The sequence below is a fragment of the Eretmochelys imbricata genome, chromosome 16 (genome assembly GCF_965152235.1).
Source record: "Eretmochelys imbricata isolate rEreImb1 chromosome 16, rEreImb1.hap1, whole genome shotgun sequence".
NCBI classification, from domain to species: Eukaryota; Metazoa; Chordata; order Testudines; family Cheloniidae; genus Eretmochelys; species Eretmochelys imbricata.
The window spans coordinates 23526651-23551563 of NC_135587.1; the positions used below are offsets into that span (position 1 = coordinate 23526651).

At 55.5% G+C, this 24913-nt stretch overlaps 1 protein-coding gene across 1 annotated transcript in view; it reads right to left on the minus strand.

Moving 5' to 3' along the window:
* Positions 1 to 17885, minus strand: part of LHX6 (LIM homeobox 6) — a 39601-nt gene extending 21716 nt beyond the window's left edge. The window contains exons 1-4 of the mRNA XM_077835925.1: positions 17808 to 17885; positions 16836 to 16907; positions 16017 to 16205; positions 15739 to 15860 (exon numbers count right to left, since the gene is read on the minus strand). Of these exons, the coding sequence (XP_077692051.1) occupies positions 15739 to 15860; positions 16017 to 16205; positions 16836 to 16907; positions 17808 to 17885 (461 nt within the window). The remainder of the gene's footprint in view (positions 1 to 15738; positions 15861 to 16016; positions 16206 to 16835; positions 16908 to 17807) is intronic.
* Between the last annotated feature and the right edge of the window lie 7028 nt (positions 17886 to 24913).

Below are 24913 nucleotides of genomic sequence, written 5' to 3' on the forward strand. Positions count from 1 at the left end.
GGAAAAACTGTTTGGGCTTTTTTTGTCTGCTATTAGAAATCCAGCACCCTTGGGATCTGAATGGTTCTGGAAATTAGTAATGGAATAGGAGGCCTTTCCCCTCCAGGTCACCCGTCATGGCTGTGGTCAGAAGTAACCAGAAATGATTGGCGTTCAGTCGCCTATGTGGAATGAGTTGGCGGTTTCAGTCTAGCTCCCAACAAACGAGCCCACATCACCCAGCACATTCCAGTGGGGCAGCCCCAGCAGGAAGGGGCAGAATGGAGTGGGCCATGGAGGCTGTACTCCCCTCCTCCGCCTTGAGCGGGGTCGCCTGAGAACAGGGCTGTCGCATGATGGCAGGAGCGGAAACTCGCTCTGTCACTCTCTGTGCTGAACCTGGTCTCTGGATACCGGGCTGTGAGTCCGACACCAGCACTAAGTCGTGTGTGTAAAAAACCCCTTGCTGGGGCTGAGGCCAAATCACCGACTCTCACGCGGCGTGGACATTGCCAGCCAGCCAAACAGGCTGCTACGGGAAATGCCAGCAGGCCTGTACCTCTGGCGCTGCGGCAGCCCCAAGGACAAGGTACTTTCTGATCTTCTTTACCAGATCCTTGCTGTAAACAGTGGAATGAAAATAAAATAGAACAAAATCCTCTGGGCATTGTCCTGTTACCGCCTGGGCTCTGGGAGAGCCAGAAAAGGGGACTTGGCTGTAATCGCTACTCCAGGAACGTCCCGTACAGCATGTGCCGTAAGGTGGAGAATGCCAAGCATTATATAACCACTGCTGCATGGGATTCGTGCCAGCCCCTTGGAGAGGAGATGGGCAGCCATGGACATGCTAGAAGAGGAGGTGAAAGATACAAAGCCGGAGGCTTTCCCAGGCAAAAGCTCATATCCTCCTGATTACAGTCTCAGTCCTGCGTCTCCTCACCCCCCGCCATGTAGCAGCACTGGCTCTGATGGTCTCTTACTGTGTGTAAGAGCTGCTGGGTTGGGTCCAGCAGCACGTGGTTTGGGGCTGGCTGACCACCACAGCTAACAGGAGCTAGACAGCAGTGATGTTCCCAAAGCTCATCTTGGGCTTTTCAAAGGTGGATGTAACATCTGGCAATAGGAAAGTGCAAACTCCATGTAGAGCCTCCTTTTCCCGGCCGGCTCTCCGCACTCTATTACACAACCCTGCCACGGCGCTTTAAGATGTCTGGGCCAGTTTCTCCCAACACCGTCTTGTTTACTAATTCTCACAGCCCCCTGGGAGGCCGGCAAGATTGTTACCCCATTGTGCAGACAGGGAAAGGAGATTAAAGAGAGCTGCCCAGGCCTCAGTGTGCAGAGCCATCAGTAGAACACGGCATTCCTGGCTGCCGTGATCCATTCTGGGACCTTTCCCTCACCCTGCTGCTATCTGCTGAAGGTGCCTCAGTCCTGGCCTCCAGAAGCTCTGGTGCAACCCAGCCATTTGCCTCAGACAGGGCATTTCTAGACCAACCTACAGTTTAAGACCAGTCCTCCCTGACTGGCAAAGCACCTGAATCCTGCATCTCGTTCGGGGACCCTCACATGCCCTAGAGACTCTGAACTGTGCCAAACATTGTGATGGCAACAGCGACTGTAGGGATTAGGCTGAGACCACCTCATGCATTTTACATGTGACCGAAGTCCGAAGATTGCTAGCCGTGGCTCCGCTGCAGGGTGTGGGGCCAACCTCCCAGGGCTTGCTCCGCAGCACAAACAATATGCAGCAGGCTCCATCTGAACCTCCTTCTTAGTCCAACTTCTACCCTAAATCACAGAAGAAAACCTCATTTTTCTTGGCTGCCGGGGCCTGCTTCTATTCTCTGAGCGATTCCACCTCAAGGCCCGAGTCACAGGGATGGGAGCCCTTAACTCCTGGCCGGGAAGAACAAATGGTTACCAGTTATACCCGCACATTGCCCTTCCCCGGAAGGGCTCCCAGCCCTTCGCAGCCATTCATTCAACACTCCGGAGAAGCAGGAAGGAGAGTTAGCCCCCCTTGCTAGAGGAGATGCCCCCAGGTCTGCCTAGGAGCTGGAACCAGCGCTCCTGACTCCATGTTCCCCCTCTCCTGACAGCCATTTTGCTTTCTCAGCTTGGAATGGCCCTCAGAGACCCACATCAGATGCTCATGGACGAGCTCCTGACCCCTCTGTTCCTGCTGGCTGTCGCATGGCACCATGCTCCTTGGGAAGGCAGGCTGCCAGCTGCAGCGGGGACCATCCAGCACAGCTGGGTGTGTATAAAATCATGGCCAATGGACTCAGGCCCATGCAGAGGCATCATGCCCTCAGAACAGAGCATTCTGCTCAATGCTGTAACGTCCAGTTTTGATCCTGAAGAATTAGCCCCCGGGTCACTACATGCAATCAATTGACAAGACACAGGAAAAGGGAACAATTTTGCAGGGAAATGCCGATGAGGCAGCCGGTGCATTGCTCACAGGGAGGAAATGGGCTGTCTTGCCACGTGTCCTCACCTAAGTGAGGCAAGGGGAGGCTGGGGGTGACCAGAACATGTCATCTTAACGTGATCTCTGTTTACTGTAACAGGGACGTCCCAAGCAGAAGAGAAGCTCTTGTCCCCTCTCTCGCTAGGTATTTACAGGCCACACTCAACAACCTAGCAGCATCTCTCCAAGTGTTTACACTGCACCTATCACCATTAGCTGAGGGCCTGCTTAGCTCCCTGCTTTTGGGCAAAGGGATGCAATTCTCTGCAGGGCTGAGAATTATCAGCTGGCATTTCTGCAGGTGCCTGTTTGCCATTATTCCAACAGCTGAGCTGGCCACACAAAGGGCAGGCCAGGTTCAAATCAATGTGTGCCGTTGAAATGATACATTCAGCCTGTGGGGGGGGGGGCACATCCTTCCACCCTAGCAGAAGGGAGCTGCATCCAGCCGGGAGCCAGAGACTGAACATGGCTAAACCAACAAACAAGGCTGGTTTCTGTCTCCCTCCACTTCGCTCCTATGGGAATTGCTTCTAGTCTGATAAAGACAAACGTGTGCTACATTCGGAAATGCATTCCCCAGTCCCTTGCTCATCTATCATGGCTTTAAAAAAAAAATGCTTCCCCTGGAGCAAATGAGGAAAATATGAAATGCAAAGACCTGTGTTTAAAGGAGACAGCTGTAGATACAGCAACGTGCAATGTGGCGATCCCCCTGTCCTGAGCTCACACACCCAGGTACAGAGGTGGCTGCAGACCAACGTGCAATCTGACTCCTCATCTCTGCGGGGAGCCGCCCCGGAGCAGGGCTGCCCCCAGCCAGCTAAGCCATTTTAAAGGGTGGCAACCACCGGGGTGCAAAATGGGGTTTAAACATGGGATTTTAAATGTGCTGGCTGAGCCGTTTTAACACCACCACGTATTTTCCTAGTCTAGAAAAACCCAGAATAGATCATTTGCCCTCCTTTGCCGGGTACCATACAGTCAGGAAAAATCAAAACTATTGAAATTAAATGTTTTTAAAAGGCTAATAATAAAGTTATTTTGCTTAGTGAAAGACTCAGACTCCCCAGAGTTACTGGTAAAAATGTAACAAAGAGATTTGTCTGTTAATGAGGCGTTGGGCTGCTGTGTTCCCAGCAAGTCACCCAAAACCTGGTTCTTTGCTAAGTATAATTAATGAGAAGAATGTATTTATTATCTAATTCAATTCAATTATATATTTGCGGATGTTTCAGCTTTTGGGGACAACTAGTGCTCTTTGCTTTGAAGAAGTGGCTGCCAGTGGACGCACACACCATTTGCCTATACACACGAATAGTGAAGAAACACAGAATTAAACTGCTAACCCCCTGGGAATCACTATTTGTGTGAAAACCTCACCAACAGAAAACTCCTGTTTAATAAGGTAATTCTCGCCTCTGGTAAAAGATCGCAGATTATTATTTATCTAGGCGTTTAAAATAACCGCGGAGCCGCCTATCCAAAGCCCTAGGCAACCTCACACACATTCACAAGACAATTTACATCTCAGCAGCGTTAAAACGATTAATTCAGCAGGTGCTCAGCCGCCTACAGAAACCCTTTTCCGCCCCTTCCTGGCGTACGAAGCCCGGCCCCAGCCCTCTCCAGCACCCTGACGAACAGACCGGGAGAGCTCCCCACTCGGATCCTTCCCTTTCGTTTGCACCGCCGGTTCCGGGCCGTCTGTGCAATGAAACCGGATCGGATTTGCTCACTTTCGTTTTTGGGGCCTTTTCATTTTCTGGTTCCCGGGCCTGTGGCTGGTGGGGGTCGTAACGGTACCGTGAACTGGCTACGTAAAAAAGAGAGAACTTTGCCTTCCTTACAAACCCAACCCAACCCCTTCCACTAGCCTTGCGCCTTGTAGAGCCAGCAAACCTGGTCGCTGGAGCCCGCTGAAATCGTGCGACTAGCGATCCGCGGAGCGCTTTCAATCGAGAACCATTTTACTGTGAAAAAATTATTTTCTGCCAAAATATTCTGGTTCTTGTAAAAACAAAACAAACAAACAATTGGGTTTTTTTGTTTTTGTTTTGTTTTCTGTTTTGTTTTCAACAGCTGGAAACCGAACTTGTTCATTAAAAAAAATTCAAAGCTTTTGGTTTTAAAAATTAAAAAACGTTTCCGTTTTCGGTCGCCAACCAACAGAGGTTTCAAAAAAAATCCAACCTTGGGCCAAAGCTTTTTAAAAAATGAAACGGACAGGTTTAAATCAAACCCCACCTTCGGAAAGCACCTTCCCTGCCCTCCGCCCGCTGAGCGCCTCGGTTGTTAACCAGAAAGCTGGACGACACGCTTGGCCTGAACCAGGGTCCTCTTGATTTTCTTCTTCTTCTAACTCAAGGAAGAGGAGGTGGGAGTTGTAAGGAACCCTAATGACCCCTGAAGTGACGCCTGCTCGGCTACTGGGCACCTGCTTGTGAACAAGCGTGTGATCACCAAAGTGCACCAGCTCGCACGCCCGTGCCAAAGCCCTGCTGAATGCCCTGCGCGGAACACCGCAGAGCCCCCCAGAAACTCGGATCCTCAAGTCTCGGAGCCACCTTCTCGCACCTGAAACAAGCCGCGGGACGCCAGGAATCGGATCTCCACCGTTGTCCAGTTCCACTTCGCTTTACTGTCACTTTAATCCCGCAGAGCCCGTATTGCCATTGACTTCCCATTGGGATTGAGAGCAATGTCCATGAGTCACAGGGCTGAGAGAAATCACCGAGCGGAGTTAACCACCTCCGGGGTGGAGGAGGCCGGCTCTCCCAGCGCGGTGTGAACGGGCGCAGCAATCTGGCGCTGTAGACAACGATGCTGCTCCGAACTAAACTCCTCATTCCCCTCAAATCCCTGGGAGAGCGCGGGGGGGGGGGGGTAAACACACCAGCTACAGCTGCACTTGCAGGAGGCTGTCCGACCAGGGGCAAACTAAAAACGCGTCTCTTGTCAAGTCATTGGCGCTGGGTTTTGCAATAGGAATCTCTGGCACAATCGAAGTCCCGGTGCGTGGCCGGCCAGACACACTCCGTTGCTCCTGGGAGGGACCGGGAAACGGGCTGTCTGTTAAAGGTGTTTCCCAGCACCCGATGTGACCTGCCTTAGCCCGGCTAGCCCCTGGCCAGGGGCGCTGCCCGCTCTCGGGTTGTGTCTAGCCCAGCAGCACCGACACGAGTCCCGCAGGCTCTAACGCTGAATTCCAGAGGGGGGGGGGACCCGCTTCTCCCCCAGGGAAGGGACCCAGAGGTGCGGCTAGCTCGATGGGGTGCCCCATCTCGGCCCAGCCCGGACACGACCCCACTGATCTCACAGACACGAGAAACCAGCCAGGCTGGCAGCTCTCCCGTGCACCCTGGCTGGAGCCCTGGCCCGCGGGATGTTTGTCTTCCAATGGAGCCAAGATTGCCCTGTCTGCTGGGCCAGGCTGGCACAGGGGCTGCGCTTCGCGGCCTGGCAGCGGGTCGGAGCCGGGATCAGAGCAGCCGGGCGGGCCGAGAAGGGCAGGTCCCAGCGGCAAGGCTGGGCAGTGTCCGGGGCGCTGTTGGCGGAGCTCAGGTGCGTTGGGATGGACGCTGCGTCCGGCGCTGCACGGCCAGGGCTGGGTGCGGAGCGGCCGGGAGAGATTCGCAGCTTGGTGCCCTGCGGGGGGTGGGGGAGGAATTGCTTTGGGGGGGGGGAGGGAGTGATTCGACCTGGCTCTAATTGCTGCCACGTTTGCAGCTGGCCCGGGGATGTGCGGGGAGCAGCCGGGAAGCGCAGGCACCTGCTGAGCAGTATTTTAAAACGCAGTGACTGCGCGAAACTCCGGCCCGGCCGGCTTCGCGCTCCAGCTCGGCTCCCTGTCCACACGGCAAAGAATCCGGCGCAAGGAACCCAGCGCGGAGCAGCGGCCCTACAGACACCCCCGGCTCTATGCACACCTTCCGCCCTCCCTGTGTATGGACACACACGGACGTGGGGGGGGCTCTGATTGCTGCCCCACTATCAACACACACACCGGTCATGGCACATAACACGCCGGTGTGAGGTGTGCGTGTGTCTCGCACAAATATACACAGCACGTGTGCAGAACGAATGTGGGTGAGGGACACACCCAGCCCCCCATTAAAACGCAAACGTGTTAGGAGATCTCTGAGTAATCACACGCCCCCAATTTATATTTAATGTTAATTATACAATTAATTTCTAGGTAGACCGGTTGGGTGTGTGAAATAACATGGGCGCGTTTACATTAAATCCAGGTAAATGGCACATACCACACGCACGTATGAAACTCGTTACACACGCGCTGCATCCTTACTGACAGGAATATTTATTCCATTAATAGGGCCAGGGTCCCCCCAAGACCATACCCGCCCCCCACTCCCCACTATTCGCTGTTAATCGCCTCCTGCTGGGGCCAACGCAGCTTGAGGGAAACCAACTTCCTGCAAAGCCCCAGCCCGGCTGCAAGAGCGAAAAACGAGATTGAGCCCCCCCGCCCAGCACAGCGGCTCTGGGGCCTGGGGGGGTCGACGTGACTGGGCGCAGTAACGAACTCAGCCAGGCAACCGCGCCACGACACCCCCCCCGGGCACGGGCTGGCACCAACCTGCTCCCCCAGCTCGCCTGGGTTTTCGGTCTGTCCAGCGAGCCCCCCCGGGACCCTCTAAAGCGCCTGGGCCGGAGGCAAGAGCCGGCCCCACACGCCACAGCCCCTCTCCCATGGCGCTGCGGCCGCGCAGCTCCGGGGCTTCGCAGTTTGCGCAAAACCCATCCCTCCGCTCCCGGAGTCCTACTCCCGCAGCAACCCGCCCTCCCAAACCGGCGGGGCCCCCATCGCTAGCGAGCCAAGGCGAGCCCCAGGTGAGGAACTCCATTATTCCCCCGCTGGCTAACCAGCGAGCCAGGCAACGGAGCCTGGCCCCGGGGCCGATTGCCGCTAGGCTGCGGAGCTGCGAGACTGTGGACAGCAGGTTTGCGCGTTTTATTCAAAGCAATGACAGCGAGCGCGGCTCTGCTGTTCGCAGGCGACTGTGCAAACGGCCCCGACTCGCTCCCCCGGCTCGGGGCTTAGTCACGGTCCCTTCTGCTCACTGGAGAAGAAACTTTAGTCCTGCGGGCATTGAATTGTCCCTAGAACCGGGAGCTAGAGCCTCAGGCTGGATGTTTTCTCTGCCATGCTCAGACCAGAAAGGACCCAGATTTCGCAGGCCCGGCAGGCCCAAAAACCAACCGGGCCCTATCATTGAAATGGTAAAGTGAGCGAAGCATTCACACCGCACAGTGACCGGGGCAGGCGGAAAGGGAGTGACTACGGCGTCACCTGAGCAGTGGCTTGTTTAGTCCACCCCCTTTTCACCATGGCACCCAAACTGCCAAACAATCAAACAACAAAGTCATGGCACCAGCAGGCGGTTTGCCCGCAATTTGCAGCAGGACTGTTCGGTCTGCTTCCCTGCGACTTCCTCGCCCATTTGTCTGTCTGGTCTAGTCACACTGTAGACTCTTCGGGACAGAAATTAGATCTCTGAGTGTCCGTACAGCGCCTGGCACACTGGGGCCCTGATCTGGGTGGGGGTGGCTAGGCTGCACCCTGACTCTGTGTGTGTGTGAGAGTCTCACACACACACACTAAAGCTGCAAGACGTGTCACTACAAATTCGGTCGCCGAAGCAGCAAAGCGACAGCCCACGCGGGAATCTCGGGTCCCTCCGACAGCCCCAGCCAGGGTCCCTGGTTGCGGACTAGCGCTGCCTCTGAACGCCCAATACTCGCTCCCGGCGCTGGTACCACAAGGCCGTAACATCCCCAGAGGAACTAACAAGGTCTGACTGCAAGAATCAGCCGATCTCCTGGAGTTAAGCGCTTCCTCCCCATCCGCTCACCCCGCACACGCCGGCTTAGGCCCCGTCTAGTTTGGATGGCAAGTTCTGGTTAACTGATTGGCCTGCGCAGCGCCGTGCACACGACTCGTGCCCGCCTCCGGCTCCTGCACAGTCCCGCAACCCCCCCCTTCTGCTCTCAGCCCCTCACGGAAGGTCATGAAGCCAGGCACCCCAAGTGTCAACAAACCGTGCCACCGGCTGCGATCAAGCCCATGGTCTGGGTACCGGAGCCGCCCTCCCCTGGCCCCCTGGGACAGCCCATTTCAAAGAGCTGTCCCTCCTGCTGCCCGCTCAATACCCAACCGGCCCTGCCAGCCAGTGCCCGTTGTAACCTGGCCCTGCCCCTGCGCCAGAAGCTACCTCCAGTGCGCGTCCCCTGCGCCGCTCCGGCCACCAAGGGGACCTTCCCCTCCTCAGATCTCAGACAATCTCTCCGCAGCGGGATACCCTGCATTCCGCCTGGGGGACGGGTAATATCCGGCAGCTCTCTAGCGCTCACCCCCCGCCAGCCAAGGATCCCAAAGCGCGCCACAGCCCGCCAGCCACCCGCGCCACGCAAAGGGCAGGGATGCGGAGGGGGCAGGCTCGGGCGTGTGACAGCACGTAACGACACGCCCGGCAGTCGGGGGCAGAGGGATGAACTCCGCATCCAGCGGCGGGGGGAATCGAGGCACAAGGGCTGCAGCTATGCGAGCGGGAATGTGGCCAGGACGCACCAAACAGAATTCCTGCCCCCGGGCTGACTCCGAGCGCCCAGGGCCTGGGCTTGGCGGCTCCCACACGCTCGCCGCAGGCCGGGGCATGGACCCTCTGCTGACGCGGGGGGAGAAGCCAGCACCTCCAGCTCACCCAAGCAAGGGTCTGGTGTGAACCCGCAGGAGCCCCCGAGCTGGCTGCCAAAGGCGGCGGACATGCGCGGGAGAGAGGCCGAGCAGCTTTACGCTCAGGCTAGTGGGGCAGTCTCTGAAAACAGGGGGTGACTCCACGTGTCAAGCCTGGGCGGAGAGCCCTTCTGGGGGAGCCGTGCAAGGCAGCACATGGCCCACCTCCCTCTGAGGTGCCTCGCTCGGTCCTGACTCGGAGCCGGAGGGATCCCCCAGCACTTTACAATCTTGAACGGATATAAATTAGCCATAGGCGGGAGTCACTTTCTTCCCCACTGAAATGCAGCTACCTCCGAGCGGGACGCAGCAGCTGCTTCCCAGCTGCACGGAATTACACACCCGTCCCGACAGGAAAGGGAGAGGAATGCCTGATCCACTTGACACTTGCGGGGGGCGGGGGGTTGGGGCGGTGAAATGTAATTCTCAGAGCCGGGGCTTGGCCGGGACACCACGGTTAATACTCCCTGTTACACAGCCACTCCTGGAGAGACCCCAGCTCAGCTGCATCCATGAGCCCGGGGAACAGATTTCAGGGGACAGCACGAGAATAGGCCTTCTTAGAAACCCCTCCTGGACAGGTAACCCCCGGCAGAGATTCGCCTCGGGCAGTAGGGGTTTCTTGGGAAACAGGCCCAGCGGAGGCTCTGCAGTTTGATTGCACCTTCCGCGTGGGACGTCCCCAAGCACTCCTTGGGGACCTCAATCAGCCCCCACTGAAGGCAAGGGGAGCTTTGCCATTGCCTTCCAGCGGAGCGCAGTCAGGCCAATGCTGAGCCCCCTTCGAAAATCCCTCTCTCCATCCCGCCGCTCCTGCAGCGTGTGGCCCAGGGCACAAACGATACACAGGGTTTACAAGGGACACGCTTCGAGCCAGGGAGCACTGGGGCCTTGCGACTCACCGCACTGTCTCCCCCGCCCCGCATGGCTCTGGTCAAGTTCCGAGTCCCCTCCCCACGGTTAGAATAGCGCTAGTTCTCCGCAAACCTCTCAGTCCCGGAGCTGCAACCCCCCGTGCAACAGAGGCCCAGATGGATTCTTTGTACATGAACCCTCTGGAATGGTCTGCGTTAAACAAAGCGCATCGGAACATTAGTTCATCAGAAACAGAGGAGCGGATCCTCCTCACAGGGCCCGAAGTGTTTCCCGGGGACTGGGAGGCATTTCAGCCCAGTTCCCTGCCACGAGAGGGCCGGGAATGAAGGGGCCCTCAGGATCAGCCCAGGGTAAAGCCACAAACACGTGAAGCCGGAGTGTCCAGACTAGCCTGCACAAGCGTGTTAACTGCCTCCACTAAACTGTCAAACCAAGGAGCTGGAGGGGAAAACCCTCTAGCTGCAGTCAAACCCTCAGCCATAACTTGCTGCCGCAGCGCTCGGAGGCTGAACGAAACCAGACTGACGATAGACATGCACAAAATTTAAGTTCTTGAATATTCATGGTTAAAGCTCTCACACATCTCTGGAGTCCCCTGCCTTCCACCCAGAGAGCGTCCCACTCCTGCAGCTCTGGCTCACACGAGTCAGGCCGCCCTGAGAAAGGGGTTCCGAATCAGAGCCCCAATATTTCCAAGGGGAACAAACACCACACACTGCACTGTGCCAGACACGGTCGCTGCTGACTTCTCTGTCCCGTGTAAGTCACACAAAGGCAGAGGCGGCTTCCAGCGCTGCCGAGCCGCAGCTCTACCAGAATCCGAGAAACAATCAGCCGCAGGTGAGGCCAGGCACCCCGGGGCCGCCAACACTCCTCAGTGGTCCACAGAATCATGGTAGGGAAGTAAATGAAAAACACAGATGCCAAAATAACTTGTTTTCTACACACCATCTACCCCCGGGCACCTTTCAGAGGAGACCTGACAAATTATGTCTGTCTGGATTTGGACATTAAATAGCCCAGGCACTCATCACAAGAGAAGGATCTCGCTCAGGTCTCTGACCAAAACTTCTCCTCCCACCGTTGTCATTCAACACGTTGGTTATCACCTGTCTGCCAAGCTAGCCGGCTCCCCAGAGGTGGCTGCGTTTGAGAGGAGCCGTGCGCATGTGGGTCAGTAACCCCACCGATTTCAAAGGGACGAGTAAAGTTCATCCCACACACGAGAGTTGGCGGGACCGGGGCCACAGTTTACGACTTTCTTGGAGACCACTGGAATAAAAAGCACTTTCGGCATGTACAATACCACCACGTTTCATTGTTTCCCCCAGAGCCAGCCCAGTTACAAGGCTCTTCCCCGCTGCAAGATCGCTTTGTAAAAGACAAACAGCCCCAGTTATACGCCATCCCAGCTCCTAGCTGCCACCGCTAAGGCACACATCGCCGGCCCCTCTCCCAACACGCCAGGACGCTATGATTTTGTGTGCGGCTCTTGTACAAGGTCATTCTCATTTCCTGCCTTGGATTTCCCCGTCCCCCTGGGGCAAACAACTTTGGGCTGGCCAAGCTGAAAAGGGGGGGAAATGCAGAGCGAGGCGCTTGCATCAACTCCAAACCCAGCTGAGGGTCTGGACATGCTCACTGATCGGAGGACCCCCGTCCTCACTCCCCCACTTGCTGGGCTGCCTTCAATCGCTGGTGCACTTCGATTCGATTTTAGTGTAAAAACGCCGCTCTCCCAGTTGGGGATCTCACTCCTTGTAAGCGGAGTCTGCGAGCAGAGAGTGTTTTCCTAAAACGGGTCTGGCTTTAAACCCCGATCCGCCGGCTGTGGGCTTGTTTGGGTGTTTAACGTAACATCAAAGATGTTCTAGGATGTTTGAGGACTGTATCACAGAAGTTAGGATTGCCCTAAAATGGAGTCTATTTAAATATTGCAATTAATCTTCTTTTGCAAAGGCGGGGACAATAAATACTATCCTAACCCCTTTCAAACCCCCCCCCCCCCCCGCCAACAGAGACAAGAGGCGGCATGAATCGAGCTAACCCCTTTAATGGTTGTTTTTTTTAAATTCTCGCCCTATGCAACTCCAGTTCATACAATGAGAGAAATAGAAGCCAGTAACAATCAACCCGCGCAAATATCGGGGGGCGGGTGGGGGGTGTTCTCTCTCTGATTCCTTGTGACTGGTACAGCTAAGGAACCTGGCCAGTGGGCCTCTGAGAGCCAGGATTATGCACGAGAATTTCTTCATAATTTAGAAGTTTGGGTTTGTGATGATTTGCTGCTAGCAAGGCCCTGAAGGATAAACAAGGTGGAGAGAGAGAACCCGAGTGTGTCCCGGGATAAGGGCAGCTCCTTCAAGGCTGCCAGGAAAGGCTGCAAAGACACACCCCCAGGCAGAAGAAGTGGGATGGGAGTGAGAGAGGTGCACAGGTTGCAAAGCCGGGGGAAGGCCCTTAGAGAGACAGAAAGAGGTCCGCTTAGCAGGGACAGGAGATCCATGCACCCCAACCCCCAGTCATAGAATCATAGACTACCAGGGTTGGAAGGGACCTCAGGAGGTCATCTAGTCCAACCCCCTGCTCAAAGCAGGACCAATCCCCCACTAAATCATCCCAGCCAGGGCTTTGGCAAGTCTGGCCTTAGAAACCTCTAAGGAAGGAGATTCCATCACCTCCCTAGGTAACGCATTCCAGTGCTTCACCACCCTCCTAGTGAAATAGTGTTTCCTAATATCCAACTTAGACCTCCCCCACTGCAACTTGAGACCATTGCTTGAGTCAGTTGATCGCATTGCAGTCTTAAGTTCAGGAGCTCCAGCTAAAGTCCTCCCCAGCCAGACCCCCCCCCATCCCTCCCCCCTGCAGCCAGCCTGGAGTGGTTTTAAACAAATCTGAATCAGCTCCCGACGCGGGAGGGTTGCAGAACAAAAGAGGGGCTGGGTGCCTGGCATTCGCCTCTGGCGCCTGAGCCCGCGGGGGGACATTGCCGAACTTCCCGCCACAACCGCGAGGCTGGAAACTTCCTTTTAAAACAGAGACACGCCTCTAATCCCCAGCCTCCCGGAGCCGGGGCTTTAAGGACAGCACGTGTGTATCCAACACAGGCGTCAGGCAGCGGCAGCTCAGCCCCGCTGTGGGGCTCCGCCCAGGTCCTCCCCACCCGGGCCTTTGGGCACCTCTTCTCCCCCTTCATCTCCTGTAGCGACTGCACGGAGCCGCTGAAGCAGAGCCAGGGCCGGGGGCTGCCCCGGAGGGCACCCTGCCCAGGGAGCGGCCAGACCCCTATGCGCTGCAGGGCAGAAAGGCCGCGCCGCCCGCCTGGCCCGGGATGAGCAGAGCAGCCCGGGTCTCTGGCTGGGTCTGGCCCCCGGTGAGCCGGCACCGCTGTACAGCGAGCTCCTCGGGGCTCGGGCCTGGTCTCTCTGCCTGCCTGCAGCGCGCCTAGTTCTGGGGCTACACTCCGGTCGGGAAATACACCCGGTACCTGCCCAGGGACGCGCCGCTGACCTTGCGGGTGGCTGCAGTTTGACCCGGAGCCCAGCGCGAGCGAGGCGGGCTGGCTCCTGCTCTTATTAACACCGGCCCGTCGCTGCGCTCCGCGCCCCCAGGTCCCGGGGCGCTGAGCTACCGGGGCCAGCACAGGGGACCCGCGCCTGGCTGGGGAGCTCTCCCGACGCCCCTGCACCAGGAGCCCCGCGCGCTTTCACGGGGCCGGCTCCCGCCCCGGCTCTCCCCCCAGGGAGCATTGTCCGGGCCGGGTACATCCTGCTCCGAATTTACCCCTTGTCTGCCCTGCAGCCGGGGGCGCAGGGGGCTAGAGCCGGTGCAGATCCTCGCCGCATTCCTGCGATCTCGTAGGTCTGCCGGGGAGAGAAGGCGGCGGCATGAAACCAGCGACAAACCCAGCCCGCCGGGGAGCGACCCCGGGGCAATCACACGAATTAAGAGTCGGGAGACTCCAGCCCCGAGCTAGCGCGAGCAGGGCCGCCAGCATGGCCGGGCCTCTACCCCCGCCCGGCAGATGCGATCCCCTACCTGGCTTCCTAAGGAGCCCGGTCCGGCCGGCCCCGGGAAGGGGACCCGGCCCCAACGCCGGGCTAATCCCTGCCGCCAGGGCCAGCCCAGGGGCTCTCCCGCTGGCTGCAGGGCCAAGGGGCGCCGGGCAACGTCCCCCAGACGGAGGAAGGCACCAGCTTTGGAGAGGCTGGTTCTAACCAAGCGACGGTGCCTCTCCCCGCAGCGGGGATGGGTTCCCTGCAGGGGGCAGATCCCCTCGACAGCTAGGCTACCCGCTGCCCTGTCTCCTCCCCCGGGTTTAGTCTGGCATCTGGGCTAGGAGAGCGGGATGCTCTTGGCGGACCGCTCCGGTTCTGTACCGGATTCACCTGCCCGGGGCCGGGAGGCCTAGCTCTGCCTCGGCCCCGGACACCCGGCTTTTTGCGGCGGCTGGTCTGTAACTCGCCTGACCTTGGGATCTCCTCGCGCTTCGATCGCACAGCGAGGCAGCGTTTACACTGGTCGAGTGGTGGCGGTCGTGGCGGGGGAGGAGGGGTCGGCCTGTCCTTATACACCCTCCTCGCCCATCCCTTCCTGGGACACTCAGGAAGAGGCCTCTGCCAGGCGGCTGGGCGCTTCGCCCTGCTGCGAACCCGCCGAACCGCCCCGCGGGGACTACAGGGGCCAGCCTGGACCCAGGACAGCGGGCCGGCACGCACCCGCCAGCATTTAGTCCAAGGAAGCCGACGACCTGGTCTCTTCCTTAGCGGAGACTTGTGCCGCTCCCTTGGGGTTTTGCAGTAATTAGCGCAGGCCCCTCCTTGCTGCAGGAGAAAAATCCCCTTCCGGACAAGGTCCGGAGTCTGGAGGGAGTTCGGGAGAAGTTTCTAATTTCCACGGCCTGGCAGGAAAGGGGGCCACGGGGACACTCCCCACCCGGCCCAGTGTCTCTGGGAGCTGCAGGTGCCTCGGGCCCACTGGCTGCCCCTGTAGTTATAGGTTTGGGTTGCAGCTGAAACTGTCCCAACAGGACCACGCCCCTGGGGCCAGTCCTGCAGCTAAAGCATTGAGAGCAGAATCCCGGGCTCGTTCACACGAGGGGGAATCCGGAGCCACTAGAGCGACTTTAGCAGAGTCACTCCGGATTTACTCAGGTGGCACTAGCAGAATCTGCCGCTTCTCCCTCTAGCTCCTGCGCTAGTGACAGTGCGCCCCACACCCTACAACTCCAGACTCAAGCGGGCTTGTCCCAGGCAAGTCCTCATCCTCCCCCTAGGCCTGGTCCCGGGAGCCTCGCCTAGACCCTGGGCTGCAGCGCCCTTTAAATCGAGCCGTCATGACAGATCAGGAAAAGGTCCTCGCTTACCTAGGGACCAGACCTGGGCCGAGGGAGGGAGCCCAGCGCTGACCAGCCTGCTTTCCAGGGAAACGACCTCCAATCCCGGACTGGGCCCTTTGCTACTCCGGCTAAGGACGAACCGGCCCTACGCACCAGGCCCCGTTTACACAGCGAGTCCGCAAACCGAATCTGCCCTGTAAAGGCACAAACTGCCGAAGGGCGCCAGATGCCCGGATTCGGAGCTGGACCCGGAGTGCCGCACCCAGCGGTCCCGGCCAGCCGGGCTCGGCGGCGGAGCAGGTCTCCTACCTGAAATAGTCCATCTTACAGAAGATCTCCTTGTTCTTGATGTAGCAGCTGCTCTGCAGGCGCAGGGGGGCCCGGCACACCGAGCACTCCAGGCAGCGCACGTGCCAGATCAGGTTGTTCACCTGGGACAGACAAAGGGCCTCTGTGAGCTGGGCTTGGGGCCAGGCATGGACCCCCGGCAAGTCCCTTCGGCCGCCCAACTGGTCCCCGCTCCCAAGGCAGGGCCCCCAAACCGGCCCGTCCTAGCTGGGCCCCATTCCGCCCTGCCCGGCGCTCACCTTGAGGAGGTACCGGTCCAGGATCTCCAGGCCGCAGCTGGAGCAGACGTTCTTGCCGGCGGAGGGGATGGAGGAAGAGGAGGAGGAGGAAGGCGGGGAGCAGACGGACGGGGTGGATGGGGTGCTGGGAGCTGAGCGGACATCTTCCTTATCCAGGGTGCTGGGCAGCGTCTCTCCGTCAGACTGGGACTGCGGAGAAAACACCCCAAAGCAGTCAGCCAGGGAGTCCCCAGCGCCCCTCGGGGGTCCCATTCCTCCGCTGCGTGGGGCTTCTGCTGGGATCTAACGGGACCGAGCAGCAGAACCCCAGAGCCACACCCTGCCCTGTGATTAATACCCCCAAAGCCTGGCTCTGGAAGAGGGATCCTCCCCTGTGCGCCTTGCCATTGCGCTGCCCCATCTTCCTGCTCTCCCCCGGGCCAGTCCCATGGGGCCAGGGTTAAAACGCAGGGCACGGGCCAAAGGAGTGGGAACAGCGCGCACCAGAGCCCGCTCCTCTGGAAGCCAGCGGCAAAGCTTCCGTGGGAGCAGGCTGAAGCCCTACGTGTCACTGGGGAGCTGGGACAGCGGATTGGCCGGTGCGCCACGGCCGCGCTCAGACCTTCGCCAGGTCCTGGGGCGCCCAGGCGGTTCTGCGGAGCCCGGCGCTGACCCCTCGTTCCCCTTGAGAGAGTTGCCGTCTGCTGCATGCGGAGCCCCAGCTCCCATGGGGACAAACTCCCCAGCTGCCCCATGACTGGGGCAGGTGCCTGCGCGCCCCCAGCTCTCCTGGGTCCCAGCAGCTCGCTACCTCCCACCCAGCTGCCCCTGCAGCCTTACCATGATCTGGGGGTGCTTGCTGTCCAGGCAGCGGGAGCTTCCCTTGGAGAGGGGGCCGTCCTGGGCCATCACCTTGAAGAAGAGAGCGGGAGAGGTTGGCTGGGGTTCTACCCGGCTGGGCTCTACCGCCTTGGCTTCATGGCACCCTATATAAACCAGCTCAAAACAATAAATAAGAACTTTCTAGTGGCCATTTAAATCCTTTGCAACAAAAGCTGCGTCTCTTTAATGAAGCAATTTGAATGTGGATTGAATTCTCTCCCTGCCTGCACTTAACCCGGGCCTCTTGAAGTAATCGCTCGGTTCCCATGCGAGCCAAGGCGCTGAAAAAACACAAACTACCTGCAATTAGAAATTGCCGTAAATGCCCAAGATAAGAGGTATCCAGAGTGTCAATTCCAGCTGTCAATCAAGGAATCCATCAGGCCACCCAAAGAATTGCAAATTTGATTTTTTTAATGGTAGTAATTAAAAATCGAAAGTCTTCCCCCCGCGCTCTGAAACGCAGAATGCAGCAGAAAGCGCCTGGATTGAAAATCCTCCCCATTCAAGTGAAGGGGAAAAAAACAAACACACTTTCTGCTTCCAGGTCTGGGCTTTAAAAACCAGCCCGTCTGCAGCTGATATTTAAAGCGTACAGAGGGCAGCAATTTTTGGATTCCTCGCCTCTCATCTCCCCCCCAAGCCCGGCCCATTTGCGGTTATTAAGCCCCTATTCAGGCAGACAATGCCCAGCGCTTCCTCCTGATTTGCCTCTGTCTTTGCTAAATCGCTTTTTTTGAAATTCCTGAGCCATTTGCATAAACGTGCGGGGCTCGGCGGGTCTGGGCAGGCTCCGTCTCCTCGCCCGGCGCGCACCTTCCAGCCCCCGGGCACGGAGCCGTTCGCAGCTCCACCGAGCCGGGCAGGGAGAGCAAACGAACAGAAGCCAGGATCAGCACCCCGGGCGCCCGGCTCCCCTGCCCCGCTCACCTTCCTCGCTGGGGCGCCGGCGGCCAGGGGCTGGCTGCCCTGGCGGAGCGGGGCCACGGGCTCATTCTTCCAGTACATGAACAGGGCGGCGCGCCCAGAGAGACGCGTCCCGCTCCGAGCAGGGACTCGGCGGGTCCAGCACCCGGCTCTTCCTCCTCCCGCTGCGCTGGCCCCGGGGGCTCAGGGGGTCCAGGGCCCTGCCCGGCCAGGGAAGGCCGGAGGCGGGCGCAGGGCTGGAGGCGGCGGCGCTGGCTGGGCTGGAGCTGCCGGGAGAAGTTTCTCCAAATTCTTCCTTCCACTGGCCCCGGCGGGCAGGACGCGCGGCCGGGCGAGGGCAGGGTCCGCCCCGCGCCTTCTCCAGGGCAGCCCGGCGGGGGGCGAGCGGGACCCCAGCGCCGGGGCAGGAGGCCGCGGACAGCGCTAGGCAGCCGGGGAGTCTTGACCCCCAAGGCCCGTTAGGCTCTCCCCGGCCAGGCAGCGCTGCGAGCCGGCTGGAGCTCCCGGCAGGCCGCCGAGGGGCCGCAGAGCCGGGCGCTCGCCCCACCGTCGCTCGCCCTGGGCCGGGCAGCCACCTGCAGGGGCAGCGGGCCGGGCACAGACACGTGGCGCCGGCTCAGGCGCGGGGACTGGCCTTGGCGGGAGCAGGGGGCTGCTCGCTGAGCCTTGGTCCCATAGGAGCTGCCGCCCGGACGGGCTCCAGCCCGGGGCCCGCTCAGCCAGCAGCCAGCCGGCGGGCACTGCCGCCCTTGGGAGACCGGAGAGGACTGCGCGCTCCCGCGCGTCTCCCCAGCATTATAGGAGGCGAGGGCTGGAGGTGACGGGGAGGGGCCCGGCGGGTTCTGCTCCTCTCTCCTCCTAGCTCGTAGGGAGCCAGCGCAGAGGCGGGGGAGTGACCTTCCCTCGGTTCCCAGGGCCTGGGGTCTGCCGCCGCCCCCTTCTGGGGCCTTGCGCTAGGCCCTGCGCTCCTAGCAGCCAGCCCGGCCCTGCGGGGAGCCCTTTCATTTCCAGGGAGCTACACCCGGGAGGAATTTGGCTCTTCGGGACCGACCCCGCTCCTCTCCCGATAAAAGCGGTGAGCGGCCCGCTAAAGAGAAAGGTGCAGCGCTGATACCTGGCCAAGGGGCGGAAATAGCCCTGAAGGGAGTTGGACAAAGAGAAATTAATTCCACCCCCCATGTCAGTGGTTCTGTTTCACTAGGCTCCCAAACCGCCCTGGGGCGCGGGCTTTAAAACGGCAGCGGCAGGAGAGACTGTGCGGTGGCTGGACCTGTGCGGGAAACAGCTCCCTGTACCGCCAGCCTGCAGCGAGGTTCCCGTGGGCCTGGCTGAGGATCCTGGGGTACTACCGATTATCCCTTCTTGAAAGCCAGCTGGCTCGCTCATGAGGCACGCTGGTGCGGAAGCAGTTAGTCTGTTCCTTAGAGGGGGCTAAATAAGCGAGCAACAGCCTCTCGCCCTCTTCATTACACTGAGGCGTTAGTTTCCAACAAGCAGCTGTAGCCTTCCCTGTACAACAGTGTCACCAGCTTAACTACAACATTGATCTACAATTTGATTCAGTTTAACCGGTGCAAATCCCCGCTGTGAACTCGCTTAAAATCAATTGACCAGATACAACTAAATGAGTTTGCGGCACCCTCAGACCAAAGGAAGCGCATCTAGGTGAAGGTGGCTGCATCCATGTAAGGGTGAATCCCCACACCTTTTAATGACATTGGTAGAATTCTCCTGTGTAGACCAGGCCCCACCAGTTCCTCATTTAACCCAGCCTTTCCAAACGTGGGGGCTGGAGGGCTACGGTCAGACACCCGCAGCTTGATTAGGGACTGAGCTCCACAAGAAAGGCACACCACTGACCTGAAAGGGTTTGGAAACCAATTTGGTGAAACAGGTGCTAGCCCGTGTGCTCGCACTCATTTTGGTTGAAGTGGTTTACTGCAGCTTAATTTAAACCAATTCCTTTGTACAGTGATGGGAAAGGGCAATAAGCCTGGTTTAAATCAAAAGAAGAGGGGGCAGGCAGGGGCTTGCAGCAGTGTAATGACATTGGTTTAAAATCACACCTTTAGCTAACCTACTGAAACTTTCTTGTGTAGACAATGCCCACAACTCCCAAAGAAGGGGCCTGCTTTTCAAAGGCACTGAACTTTTCACTGAACTTTAAGAGACTTTTCTAATAATAGGCTAATAGCATGTCTCCATGTCTGTTTCAATGGCAGCTCCCCTCTGAACAAATATGGGGACATAGGCCCCACTCCTTCAAAACACTTAATCTTGCATTTTTATAACGTTGAGCATTAAAGCAGCACCACTGACCTACTTTACTGCTTTGTGGAGAGGGCTTATTTTGCTACTTTACTCTCTGCTTAGTTACCTAACTTCAGGCACCCCTGTTTGAAGATTGTGGATGTTGTTGATTTCTGCTAGGAGAACACTCAGGTTGGAAATGAGACAGCCCGCGCTTGGCTGCACACCAGTTAGCTTTTCCATTGCAGTTGTATCTAGCAATCTTGGTTTAAAAGGGTTTCATTAGTAACATGATAATTCTAGAGCAGAGAACCAGCAGCAGTTCCACCATGAAGTAATTCTAGGAAAGTAACATGAGATGATGAAAGCTAGAGATGGATACTCGTGGATATTAATTTTGACAGCTAAATTGGTAAGCAAGAGGGAAATCAGATGAAAGTCATTTTAGAGTAAATACAAGACATTACATTTAAACATTCGGGTTGTGACAAAAACTGAGGGGAACCAAGAAAATTCAAACAGGAGATTAATAGTCCACCCTTCCCTCAGCCCTTTGGGCCTCTCCACAGTGACCTGACAGAAGGATAAAGTGGCAGCAGGAGCAGAGGCAAGTGCAAAGGAACCGATGCCGGAAAGAACAACTTAAGTCACTTCTCCATGCTTATGGGTTCTGAACTAGCTGGAATTCTTCAGAAAGGGAATGAGAACATGTGGAGAAAATAAAGGAGCAGTCTGCTCAGTACACAGCAATGCTGAGTTGTATTAAGGAGATAAAGAATGATGCAGTATTAGAATGGCCATAGCATAAAAACGATGTCTAACTAGTGTTTTTCTGCATTCTCTGTTGCTGTCTATGGAAATCAGGAGTGGACTCAGCACAGAGATAGGAGCTCTCCAATTTAAGCCTAGTTTATACTACAAAGTCAGGTCAATGTAAATCACCATGCATCAACCTATTTAGGCACATGTCTACACTCAGCTGTGTCTCCCACTGTTGTAAGTGTCCCATTTCGGCAACACAGTAACACTACATCCCTGAATGGCGTTGAACCATAGTCAATGTGCTGTGGTCAATGCAGTGCAAGTGTAGATACCAGGTGACCTACGTCAATCCCAACGGTCCTCCTGCAGCTGTCCCACAATGCCTGATAGCAGTTGCTCTGTGACAGTGACAATTGTGAACTCCACTGCCCAGGGGTCATGGAAACCAGGCACCACCTTCCTCCCCAGAAACTTCCCCATGTATTTTTTGAAATACCTTTTCCTGATTGTCCACCGTGGTGAGCACACCTAGCAGCTCTCCCTTATTGTGTACAACTGCCCAACCAACCAGGCCAGCTGCATGCTCTGAATGGGCTCCTGCCTGGAATAGACATGAGATATTGGATCTCCTGGGCCTGTGGACAGAAGAGTCTTTGCAGGCACAGCTACAGACCAGCTGTACAAATGTGGGATATTCACAGATTTTATGCAGGACGCAACAGACAGCTGTAACTAGTGGGATATTTTTCTCACTAAAATTTAATCTAGTTAGTAAACTCCCCCAGCATCCCTTTAATCTACCAAAAATGCATTCAACTGTCATGCTGCACCTGCTGAGCTGGGAGTTGAATCTTTCCCTGGAGCCATCAAGGTATATGTATACCAGCATACAGCTTCATGCTCCAGGAAAGCAAGGGGTAGACTGCCCACCCACCCATCACTATTGGTTTTGCAACATCGCCAACAGTAATCCACCCATCAGGGAAAAAAGGCCTCGCTTGCAAGTTTCCTAACAGTCCTGGGTTCTTAAAGATTCAAGCATCATGCACCTTCCCTGACCATCCCACACTGATATCAGTGCAACATCCCCAGTGATCCACCAAAGGTTGCATCCTATAGAAAATTAGCCCTTTCTATTGGTATATGCTGTGGTGAGTTGGGTCAGGGCTAAAATAGGGATGTTACAAACACAGGTCAACCCCATAGCTGCAAATCCATCCATAATGCCCTGCACAGTGCCAAGAGTCACAATCCCAGGTTTCAGAGTAGCAGCTGTGTTAGTCTGTATTCGCAAAAAGAAAAGGAGTACTTGTGGCACCTTAGAGACTAACCAATTTATTTGAGCATAAATCCCACAATCCTATGACAACAGCCCCCACTGGATTTTCCAACTCCGAAATGATTTCCCACTGATCACCAGTTTGCTACTGTTGCAAGCTTCCACGAAGCAATCACCACTCGCTTCTCCGCTGTCAGTGCAGCTCTCATTTTGGTGATAATGCACTGAAGAGCCGGCATGAACTCATCGCACCAATCCAGGAATGTGGCATTTCAAATTTGAATGTTCTGCAGCCACCGCTCATTGTCCCAAACCTGATCCCAGCAGTCAGGGCTCATTTCTTAGGCCCAGAAGAGGCACACCATCATCTGCAGCTGGTCTGTGCCAACCACCACCTTGAATTATTTTTCACGTCCCTTAGCAATCTATCCTCAAATAAATCATATCCCCCATTGTTGTGGTACTTCCTGGGGCTCTGCAAACACTAGAGGATCGTTTGACCCATGTTTGTAACATTCATGACAACAGTGCAGAGCTGTGCATGCTCCAAGCTTGTCAGAGATGGCAGACAGTGACAAGTGCTGCGCATCTTTGTGAGATTTTTAAAAACATGAAAATTATGGAATAGGGGAAAATTGCATGATGGGAACTTGACCCCTCAGTCCCAGCCCCCACAAAACATTGTAAAAATTCCCCAAAGGTATCGTGCCAGAGGGTGGCATGTTGCACAGTGGGATACCTACCCGTAGTGCACCACACTTTGTGTCAATAAAAGCACTCCTGAACACGAAGCACTGACACAAGCAGCCAAACACATAGGCAGACAAGCAATATACTAGCCCTGGTGACTTTACACTGACTAACTTGTATCGACCAATGGCCTAAGTCTCTATCACTACCTTCAGCTGTGGCCTTGAGACCAAACCTTCATTCCTTTGACACCCAAACTCCAGCTGTTGCTTAATCAAATGCAACCTGGGATCAGGGAGTGGATCTCCTCTGAAGTCTGAGTTACACACATGTACCAAAAAGTGGCACTATTTACCTATGGCTGGTGAGGAATAATAAATGTTTGCCCAGTGCTTTGGGAATGCAAAATATTAATTGTCAAGTATTAGTAACTTTACTTCCTTTCTTCCATGCACCAAAAAAATCAAAGTTGGATCATCTGTGATGGCAGTAAGAGCTGATTGTGTCAATCAGCATAGTAGCTAATATTGCGTGAGATTTCTCAGTAACAAGGTATGTGAGATAATATCCTTTATTGGACCAACACCTGGTGGTGAGAGAGACAAGCTTTTGAGCCACAGAGAGCTTTTCTTCAGGTCTGGCAAAGGAACTCCCAGCATCACAGCAAAATGCAAGGTGGAGATGTAGTAACTGAAGTAAGGTGTTTTGTGCAATCTCGATTCTCTTCCACAAAAAGATAGTGGCGCATGAGTGATGTTTATATATATAACCTTTCATATAAGTATGCAGGGTCATGGGTAGGTACTCTTACTTGTTCGAAATATAGCAACAAATAAAAATTCTGAGAGTTGAAAGACAACAAAAGTTAAATCCCAGCCCCTTTGCATATGGCATTCATTCTTGGTCACCCCACCTCTAAAAGGGCAACCCAGAAGCAGTGCATTGATGCAGGATGAGATCCCTGAAGAGGCAAGATGAAAAAATAATGACACTAGCTTCACTGATTTCAGAACAAAGTGTAAAACTCAGTCCTTTTCTTAGCGATACCATCAGTGCCATGGATTCAACCCTCCAAGTCTCTAAGGTTATGTCTGCAGTGTACAAAATGGATTTTTTTTTTTTAACATCATGATAGCTAACTACATAAAATCCTAATGGAGACAACAGATTGACCTCACCACCAAAGGAGAACTATTATCTTCAGTATAAAGCGTGCTTATGACACTATATGATCCATAAAGTTCTGTAGTGCTCACTTCGATAGAGAAGATTTACTTAACACTTTCTATCTCCTTACCATCCAGTGCCACTAGGATAGTAGCAATCCCTTGTCTGAAAAAAACCCCCAAATATTAACTTGAAATAGTTTAAGTATGAGGTAAAAACATTCAAACTTACATTATTTTTGCTTTTGTAGAGTTTATAAACTCATTGATATTCTATTCCAAATGGCAGGCGAGGGCCAGTACCTCAGAATTAGAAATCCACTAAAATAACTGTAATGGAAGCACACACACACTCTTACCAGTATATTCTTCTATAAGCCTTTAATTGTGGCAGAGAATAAAAATATCCATGGACATTGTGAAAGGTGTCACATTTATCATTTAAAAATAAACGTTAGTTGGAGATTTGTTAGTCTGAAAGCGACTATATTAGTCTGATTAACTGTTGAAGCGTAAATCTATAAATGCTGAGAGCCAACTTCCCTTCAGCTTCTAGGGGAAGGGATTTGTTGCAAACAAAGCACTCAATCCTAACAAGATGCACTACCAGGAGTCCTACTGAAGTTTATTGAGGCTACTCCTGGTCGTAAGCCCGATTCCAAGTAGGATTTGTCCCTAAAAAGCTAGTTAGAAGTCAGACACCTGTCATTCTTCCCCTTATGCCATCATCTAGAGTTGGGTCGTCATACTAGCAGCCACCATCTTCATCTGCGAGTCAAAACTAAGGTAAGGTAAGAGTCCTGGCATACTGAAGGATGGCAATCAATAACTGAATTATCATACAAAGTTTTTTTCTAACAATAGTGCAAACAGTTTCATTTACAACATAGGCAGAGCCCACCAACTGAAGGGTCCATTTACTCCAGTCATTCACCCTCCTAGGTTCTAGTAAAGAACAAATA